This window comes from Pelobates fuscus, chromosome 9, assembly GCF_036172605.1.
Source record: "Pelobates fuscus isolate aPelFus1 chromosome 9, aPelFus1.pri, whole genome shotgun sequence".
Classification (NCBI taxonomy): domain Eukaryota; kingdom Metazoa; phylum Chordata; class Amphibia; order Anura; family Pelobatidae; genus Pelobates; species Pelobates fuscus.
In genome coordinates, this window is record NC_086325.1 from 89595612 (window position 1) to 89605657 (window position 10046).

The 10046-nt window shown below is 42.8% G+C and overlaps 1 protein-coding gene across 1 annotated transcript in view; it reads left to right on the top strand.

Moving 5' to 3' along the window:
* Positions 1-9522, top strand: part of LOC134573660 (uncharacterized) — a 46996-nt gene extending 37474 nt beyond the window's left edge. Inside the window, exon 5 of the mRNA XM_063433442.1 lies at positions 9348-9522. Coding sequence (XP_063289512.1) covers positions 9348-9522 — 175 coding nt within the window. The remainder of the gene's footprint in view (positions 1-9347) is intronic.
* The last annotated feature ends 524 nt before the right edge of the window (positions 9523-10046 follow it).

The following is a 10046-nucleotide window of genomic DNA, read 5'->3' on the forward strand; positions in this document are numbered from 1 at the left end:
GACAAGGAGGGCATTAATCAGAGAGGCAGCCCAGAGGCCTAAGGTAACCCTGGAGGAGCTGCAGAGTTCCACAACAGAGACTGGAGTATCTGTACATAGGACGACAATAAGCCGTACGCTCCATAGAGTTGGGCTTTATGGTAGAGTGGCCAGAAGAAAAACATTACTTTCAGCAAAAAACAAAATGGCACGTTTTGAGTTTGCGAAAAGGCATGTGGGAGACTCTCAAAATGTATGGAGTAAGGTGCTCTAGTCTGATGAGACTAAAATTGAACTTTTCGGCCATCAAAGAAAATGCTATGTCTGGCGCAAACCCATCACATCACATCACCCAAAGAACACCAACCCCACAGTGAAACATGGTGGTGGCAGCATCATGCTGTGGGGATGTTTTTCAGAAGCTGGGACTGGGAAACTGGTCAGAGTTGAGGGAAAGATTGATGGTGCTAAATACAGGGATATTCTTGAGCAAAACCTGCACCACTCTGTGCGTGATTTGAGGCTAGGACAGAGGTTCACCTTCCAGCAAGACAATGACCCCAAATGCACTGCTAAAGCAACACTTGGGTGGTTTAAGGGGAAACATGTAAATGTGTTGGGATGGCCTAGTCAAAGCCTCAATCCAATAGAAAATCTGTGGTCAGGCTTAAAAAATGCTGTTCACAAGCGCAAACCATCCAATATGAAGGAGCTGGAGCAGTTTTTCAAGGAGGAATGGGCAAAAATCCCAGTGGCAAGATGTGGCAAGCTCATAGAGACTTATTCAAAGCGAAACTTGGAGCTGTGATTGCCGCAAAAGGTGGCTCTACAAAGTATTGACTTTAGGGGGGTGAATAGTTATGCACATTGACTTTTTCTGTTATTTTGTCCTATTTGTTGTTTGCTTCACAATAAAAAAAAAATATATCTTCAAAGTTGTGGGCATGTGCTGTAAATTAAATTATGCAAATCCTTAAGCAATCCATGTTAATTCCAGGATGTGAGGCAACAAAACACGAAAAATGCCAAGGGGGATGAATACTTTTGCAAGGCACTTCATATATATATATATATATATATATATATATATATATAGAGAGAGAGAGAGAGAGAGAGAGAGAGAGAGAGAGAGATACGAAGACAACGTCGATATTCAATGTACTGAATAAAAAGCATCAACTTTAATATGGTTCAAGCCGTGATTTGTCATAAGTGCGATGATTATGGCTTACAGCTCATGAAAACCACAAATCCACAATCTCAGTAAATTAGAATATTACATGCAATCAATAAAACAAGAAGTGTACATAGAACAATATTAAACCTCTGAAAAGTATAAGCATACATATGGACTCAGTACTTGGTTTGGGCCCCTTTTGAAGCAATTACTGCCTCAATGAGGCGTGGCATGGAAGCTATCAGCCTGTGGCACTGCTGAGGTGTTATGGAAGACCAGGATGCTTCAATGGCGGCCTTCAGCTCTTCTGCATTATTCGGTCTCCTATCTCTTTCTCTTGGCAATGCCCCATAGATTCTCTATGGGGTTCAGGTCAGGCGAGTTTACTGCCCAATCAAGCACAGAAATCCCGCAGTCACTGAACCAGGCTTTGGTGCTTTTGGAAAAGGAAGTCAGCATACCCATAAAGCTCATCTGCGGAAGGAAGCATGAAGTGCTCCAAAATCTCCTGGTAGACGGCTGCGTTGACCCTGGACTTAATGAAGCACAGTGGACCAACACCAGCAGATGACATGGCTACCCAAATCAACACAGACTATGGAAACTTCACACTTGACTTCAAGCATCTTGCAGTGTGTGCCTCTCCATTCTTCCTCCAGACTCTGGGTCCTTGGTTTCCAAATGAGATGCAAAAGTTGCTCTCATGAGAAAAGAGGACTTTGGACCACTGAGCAACAGACCAGGTCTGTTTTTCTTTAGCCCAGGTAAGACGCTTCTGACGTTGTTTGTTGTTCAGGAGCGGCTTGACAAGAGGAATACGACATCTGAAGCCCATGTCCAGGATCCGTCTGTGTGTGGTGGCTCTTGATACACTGACTCCAGCCTCAGTCCACTCCTTGTGAAAGTCCCCAACACATTTGAATGGCCTTTTCCTGACAATCCTCTCCAGGCTGCGGTCATCCCTGCTGCTTGTGCACCTTTTTCTTCCACACTTTTCCCTTCCACATAACTTTCTATTAATGTTCTTTGATGCAGCACTTTGGGAACATCCAACTTCCTTCACAATTACCTTTTGAGGCTTTCCCTCTTTATGGAGGGTGTCAATGATGGTTTTCTGCACAACTGTCAGGTCAGCAGTCTTCCCCGTGATTGCGATTCCTACTGAACCAGACTGAGAGACCATTTAAAGGCTCAGAAACCCTTTGCAGGTGTTATCACTTACTTAGCTGATTAGGGTGGGACACTGTGAGCCTAGAATATTGCACCTTTTCACAATATTCTAATTTACTGAGATTGTGGATTTGGGTTTTTCATGAGTTGTAAGCCATAATCATCGCACTTTGACAAATCTTGAACTATCTTGCTTTGCATGTAATGCGTCTATCTCATATATTAGTTTACCCTTTTACGTTGCATTACTGAAATAAATGAACTTTTGCATGATATTCTAATTTTTCGAGTATCACCTGTATGTCATACACAGAAGAAGGGCAAGAAGAAAACAGGGAGTTAAGATATACAAAAGGGCATTAGTCCACACATGTCATACACAGAATATCTTCTTGCCCTTCTTCTGTGTATGACATATATGGACTAATGCCCTTTTGTACACCACAATTTGTCAAAGGGGATTGGCCTGTGTGACGATGTCACAGGAAGTGACGTTACGGACCCGGCAGGTCACTGGAAGTGAAGAAACAGAAGAGATGCGATGGATAGGACTATATTTGGAAATGGGTGTGTCTCTTACAACATGTGTGATTTATTGTTTGTAATGTGTGTATCTATAAGAATGTGTATACTGACAGGACTTTCATTAGCACCAGAGGAAGACCTTTTTGTGGGGTTGAAACGCATTGTGCACTTATTCCAATGTCTATGTTTTTTTACATATGTAATAAATCATTTTTATATATCTACCTATTTTTGGAGTTCCTGTTCCCAGCAATTCTGCACTTTTTGGGACCCTAACTACTAGAGGAATCCATTCTATTTCTACAAGGAGACATATATGCTCCAAAGGTCCAGAGCCAACTTTAATGGGCTGAGAAAATTGTGAGCGTTCTGAACTCCTACTCATGACTTATTTTTACAGATTACACTATGTTGTGTTTTTTTCTGTTTCTGTATAGGATTAAGTTGAGAAGAATTTGTATGTGAGGTAACAAATCCTTTTTATATGTGTGCGCTTATCACTTTGTTAGTTTTTACACTGTTTTGCACTTTTAAGTATATCTAGTGACAAAAATACTTGGGTGAATTAGCTTTTTCTACTCTTGAGCACCACCTATATTCTATCTGTAAATACCAGAAGTGAAGTAGGTTGGAATCCATAATTCAGAAGAAAATTAGAATAATGAGTAGAATCATGGATCCTGAAGTTGTGCGCAAATTCAGAAGTGGTGAGTAGCTCTTTCCATTCGTACTGTAGGCGGGTAGTGTAGCAGTGAAGATAGGTCTCCAAAGTCTGATTCTTTTTCTCGGTTTGTCCATTGGTATGAGGATGAAAGGCAGTTGAGAGATCCACAGATATGTTCAGGGACTTACAGATGGCCTTCCAGTAACAAGATATAATATCGAGTACCTCGGTCCAAGAGGATAGATTCATGGAGCCCCTTGTTCTTTTGAGGGGTTCGTGATCCATGCTATGTGGCTTAAAAATGTGGCCTTGGAAGGAGCTGCTGTCTTTTTAGCAGTGTGTACTTTTCACAGGGATGAAATGGGCAATCTTGGTTAGTCAGTCTATGACTACCATGATTATATTGTGTCCATAATAATTGGGTAGGTCTATGATATAGTCGACAGTTACATGACTCCAGGGTCTGGAAGGTATGAGTAATGGCTGAAAAATAACTGCTGTTTTGGTTGTCATAGTCTTTGATCTAGCATATGTAATACAGGAGCTTACGCATTTGATTAGTTGGATGACTTGTAGCGATTTCCTCTGCCCACCGTGGCCCGATACAGGTGCATCATGAAAATGTTGTAGTACACTGAGACGTTGGGTTCTGTCACATAGGTTTTTTCCATGGGACATAGGAATCCCTTATGGTGAGATAGGCATATTGGACATAGTAGCTGTTGCTTGGATATCTTTTAAAACATGGGCCATGACATCCAAGAAGTGACGTGGAGGGGGATGCCATTTCAACCGGCTCCCGATAATCTAATCTCCTCCAAATCACGACAATCCCGCACAATCCATGGATCATGAACCCCTCAAAAGAACAAGGGGCTCCTGCTGCATCAACTGATGCCCTTCTTTGCGCCGCCTAAAACAACTAAGCGGAGGCGCAGGCCTGGGGCCTACACCACACGCACGCAGCCAGACTGGGAATAACTGCTATACGGGGCCTACGGAGCGGACGACTCAGACTTCTACCCACTAATGCAAACAGAAACCCAGCACAAATCCAGCAAGGGGACGGCACTCCCAGAAAAACAACACCCAGACAGAGTACCGCGACATCCAAGCAATGCTCCAACCAGCAGCTACCTCCACAGAAGAGCTGCCACACTTTGTCTGTAGAATGCTAGCCTCGATTATGCCCCAGACTACACTGAGAAAGATTGTCATTGATGCGGTATACAGACTCCCCGGGCCAACCAGGCCAGCACCGCACCCCGCCAGAAATGTTATTCTCCGGTGCATGACGCTACATGACAAGGGACAGATTATGGCTGCCCTGAGGTGCAAAAAACCGCTGACATTCGAGGACGCCCACCTCACCTTTTACCAGGACTTGACGAAAACGACCCTGCAATGGCGGGAGACGCTTGCACCAGTAACGCAATGACTGCGGGCAGCAGACATCACACACCACTGGGGACCACCTGGGACCCTACAAGTGACTCACAATGGGACAATACAATCGCTCACCTCTCTAGCAGAAGCACCCAAATTAATTTCCACATTGGGACTGGCAGAGGCACAAACTGGCCCGGCGGACGCTGCACATGGCAGGGTATGGGACCCCGCAATGGTCAAACCCTTTTTCCCAAGATCTGGCAGGGAAGCCAGCCCAGACACCTGAAAACAACCGGAGGCAGACAAGCTGCAAACGAGACTCTAGTTGCTTCGCCTAACTTCAAACGCACCTCAGGCCTCGAGTTCTCATTCTTATTGTTCATAATGCTTTTAATTATGTTACTGTTATGCCTATCTCTATTGTTTATCACTATAAGAGCTCAATCGTGTTACATCGATCATTTTGCATACACCCACCAACCCCCCCATACGAGACAAAGAAGGGTGAGATCCCGACACACACCTCCCTCCCCCCCCTCAATCCACTGTAGTAAGGGGCACACACAGAAACATAGTCTACCAACCTCAACCGGCAGACAAAAATAGACCTGGAGGGCAAAATATAACGCCTTTAACAAAGCTTGTTTTGACGTGGACCACAGGCCCGAGTCTCCATCCCCCCCCCCTCTGCCCAGAAGATCACCGCCACTGTAGTTAGTTCAGTAGAGCCTACATCGGCCAGTCCTTAAAGCACATAAATAAAGCAACGTACCTAGGCTGTGAAAGGCTAAATGTAAATCACATGCTATATACACATTCCTTGATTATTTGCACTGTTAGCCTTCTTCACACGACCACCTTCTACTGACACGTCCAGTACATTAACTTGAAACAACTTGAAAAAACAGCACCGCATGGACTGTAACTAACCAGATGTGATAACATGACACTTCCATGCGCTGTAGTACCCAAACTGTCTTCTCCCCACGCTAGGTTTTACTCTGTTTCATAGTTCTCTCTTGACCATTAACAAAATATGTGCAATGCGTTTCAAATGCCGAATTAATGTCATCTTATGTTTACGATCAGTTTGCACCAGCTGTTGCGGCAGTGTAAACAGACCTGTATAATCTATGCACAAACAAAAAAAAGAATAATAAAAAAAAAAGAAGTGATGTGGTTTGAGTATTGTTTTGTTCTCTTTTGTTTTGTGTTTCAACTGTTGTGAATATTCAGAATAAAACATCTGCCTTCTGGTTTCTTGTCCCAGGCCAATATGTGACAAAAAATACACCTGGAAAAAACAATGCCCGATGGGCATGACGTGGATTTAGACGTTTGGCAATGTGTAGATATTCTAGGCTCTTGTGATAGTTATAGACGGAAAATGTCTCCATTCTTCAAAAGCCCTTTTTATAGCCAATATTTCCTTGTCACCTACGTCGCCTACGTCACCTCTGTCACTGGGACATGGTGCATTGAGAAAGGGAATACCCGAAACGTTTGTGATATTCTGTCCTTCAAATAAATACCAGTACACAGCAGCATTTTGCGCAGCCTCTTGTTTGTTCGATTTCTCCTGTATGATTCCACTGCATGAGCAGCAGTGTGGGGCTTTTTGCTGCGTAAGTAAGTACTATATTTTTTTTCAAAGGTTCTTTGTATTTTTTCTGGAACTCCTGTCCAGATCCTCATATCTTTTCTTTTTGTGTGGTCACATCTTTCTTAGTAAGATGGGTAAGAGGTTGAATGACCTTGGAAAAATTCTGTATAAAGCATCTTTAGAAGATAGCGAAACTCAGAAATCTCTGAACTTGTTTCTTTGTCTGGGGTTTTAGCCATTGTACTATGGCTTTCACTTGGCATGGATCCATTTCTATCTTGCTTGGTCGGACAATGAATCCAAGGAACTCAACGCAGGTTGTCTTGAAGATGCCTTTTTCCTTTTTTGCATGCAACTTGTGTTGTTGTAGACGTTTCAAAACATGTGGTATTAATGTATCTGCAGATCAGGAGAAAATATCAGGATATCATCCAGATAGGCAACCACATATCAATCAAGGAGATCCCTAAAGATGTTGTTGAGGAAGTTGTTGTTAAGGAATGAGGCAGGAGCATTACAAAGACCATATGACATGACTGTAAGGAATGCTGAACTTGATGGAAACAAATCTCTTTTCAGCTATGTAACTGTGTATTCACAGTGTCCGTAGCAGCACCGGAAGGCTGTTTTCCATTCATTGCCTTGTCTGACATGGAGGAGGTTACAGGCACCTTTCAAGTCCAACTTGGTATAAACAGTTGCAGTCTGTAATCTCTCTATTAATTCCGGGATTAGGGGGAGTGGATATTTATTCCCTGGACTACAGGGAACCCAGGTTTAGTTCCATGTAGCCAACACAGGGTCTTAGACCACCATATTTTTTCCCCACTAAGAAGATGCCTGCTCCTGTGGTGGAATTAGAAGGTCGTATAAAACCTTTAGCAAAGTTTTCATGATGTACTCCTCTAAGATGTTTAACTCTTTTTCTGCTAGAGGGTATATTCTACCATAGGATATAGAAGCCCCAGGAAGTAAGTCAATGGGAAATCATATTTTCGGTGCAGTGGAAGGGTGTTAATGCTTTTCTGGTTAAGTACATCCATGTATGCATAATATGGAGAAGGTATGAAAGTATGTTCACCTCCTGACCTTTGCACATATATACATCTAGGATCGAGTGTATACATGCTTTTTAGAGTACTGTCCAGAAGATGAGAAAGATAAACTTCCTGTGGTCCATTTAATGACAGGGTCATGGTTGCGTTGCCATGGGATGCCGAGGATGACAGGAAACAGGGGTGAAAATGCAATGAATTCTACATGTTTTCCTACAGAGACCTGGATCAGTTTGGTCTGCTTGAATAGAGGACCTGACTTCAAAAAAGAACCATCTACAACTTATATTTCCAAAGAGTGATTTTATTGTTTACACAAATATTTAATGCAGTAGCCAATGTTAAGTCTAGAAAACAGCCACTTGCTCCTGAATCAATCAAGGCTCTGCATTTATGGATGTTCATGTTCCACTGCAAAGAAAGAGATGTGGACAAGGGAGGTGCAGGAGTAACCAGCGTGGAAGGTAGGAGTTATAGACGTATTTGCTTACCCCTGGTGTTTCTGGAATTTTCATGGCAGGTCATCACAGAATGATGACGGTGACGAGAATATAGACCGAGGTTCTTTTTCTTTCTACGCTGCAGTTCTGCATGGGGTATTCATCCTTGGACCAGTCCTACCTGCATAGGTTATTCAGATTGCGCAGTGTAAGTGAAAGATTGATCACTAGGAGAGAACACAGATGGTCTTCATGGAATGGATAAGGAAGATGTTTTCTTATGCTCACGTATACGTCTGTCTTGTTGAATTGCTTGATGCATATAGTCCTTCAGTGTCTTGAGGACACCAAAGTGCACAAAATTGTCTTTGAGAGGCTCTGACAAGCCCAAACTGAATTGCTTAATTAGTCAAATTTCATTTCCATGGGTAACAGTGGCAAACTTCTTAAAATCAGTGATGTAATCCTCAACAGATCTGCGTCCTTGTCATAAAGCACATATGGCTGTTTGCGCGGTCTTCAGTCTTTCCAGATCATCCTTCATAGAAGACATGATGGCCCCGTAGGAATCCCAACTTTGGATACAGGGATCATTGGCACTGAGGAGATCATGTAAGGAGGTCAGGACAGGTGGCACAGGATCTTAGTCAGAGGCAAGCAGAAGTCATAATACCAGGAAGCAAAACAGGACAGGCACTGAAGGTAGTTAACACAACAGGAGCACAGTATAACTGAGCAAAGAGTCAAGGGTTAGTGGGTTTAAATAAGGAGAGGTATGTCCACTTACCGTAGCTCCACCTTCATGTACATCCCCTTCTCTGATTTCCGTCCTTTTAAGAGGCCTTGCTTAAGCACGCACGCGTCATATGATTTCTTCCAAGGCTCTTCCTCCAGCCACGTTCGTAAAGCAGTTTGTCTGGAGGATTACAAGTGACTGGTGGTGATGGTCAGGTCCGCCGCACTGCACAGAGGGTCACGCTCTGGCATGGCATCTTCAGGGATGGAGACAAAGAGGCGGCGTGGGAGTGCGAGGTAAGTGAGCAGGGGAATGGGGATCAGACAGTTATTAAATTGATATGTTTCAGCTTTTAAAAGGATTGCTTTTACATTCTTATACAGATTTTCTTTTGTTTACATAGTAATTCATTGTCATGAGCAGCAAAAGTGTAAGTCATTTTAGTTAAGGAACATTATATAGGTTTCTGTATAGTTCTGTGACAAAGACAGACAAAAGGACTCTTAGATGATATATGAGCATCACATTTTATGGAACTATTTTCAAAGAGTTGTAATAAGTCTTGTTTTGGATGGCTCTATTTTCATAATCTGGTCTTCTCTTCCCTAGAATGAACCTGTTGGCTGAGAACAAAGTTGACATAGATGACATAGATGAATGTCACGCATGTGCCAGTCAACCTTCTAGAACCATGAATGATTATGAACCATGCAAGGAGCAGTCTGAATACCAGGGCATAACTGGAACACTCAATAATGAATATGAGCCACTTCGACTAGAATAAAAAAAATAAAACAGCTGGGCACAACTTGAAGAATTACATCAAGCACCATGTCCACTTCACTGACATGAAGTGTTCATGGTGATTCAAGTCTGCATGTGCAGCATTTCAGGTTGAAAAAAAAAGAACATTGCTGAGGAAGGTGTCACTCCACCTTTGGCAATGTCACTAGTGTAATGAGAGTTCTGAGTGGCTATATGTAAATCTGTGAATATTGGGAATCTGTCACCACCATGCATAGCATGCTGGAGACAGACAACCAAGGGCAGCAGAGCCTACCACTCTGTGCCACCCAAGCCTTCCCCTCAGCCTGTCCTGTGTGACATCCCTCCCACTGCAGTAATGGGGATGATGTCAGCAAGGCTTACTCAACCTTTAAAGAGTGTTCAATTAATATATCATTTTCGGTTAGAGGAACCTTTAATCATTCTAATCTGCAAACATTTTTGAGAACCATACTAAATCTCTCTGTCATTATATTTATTTCTTATATTCAAAGAGGGCTATTTAACTACTAGCATCAGATA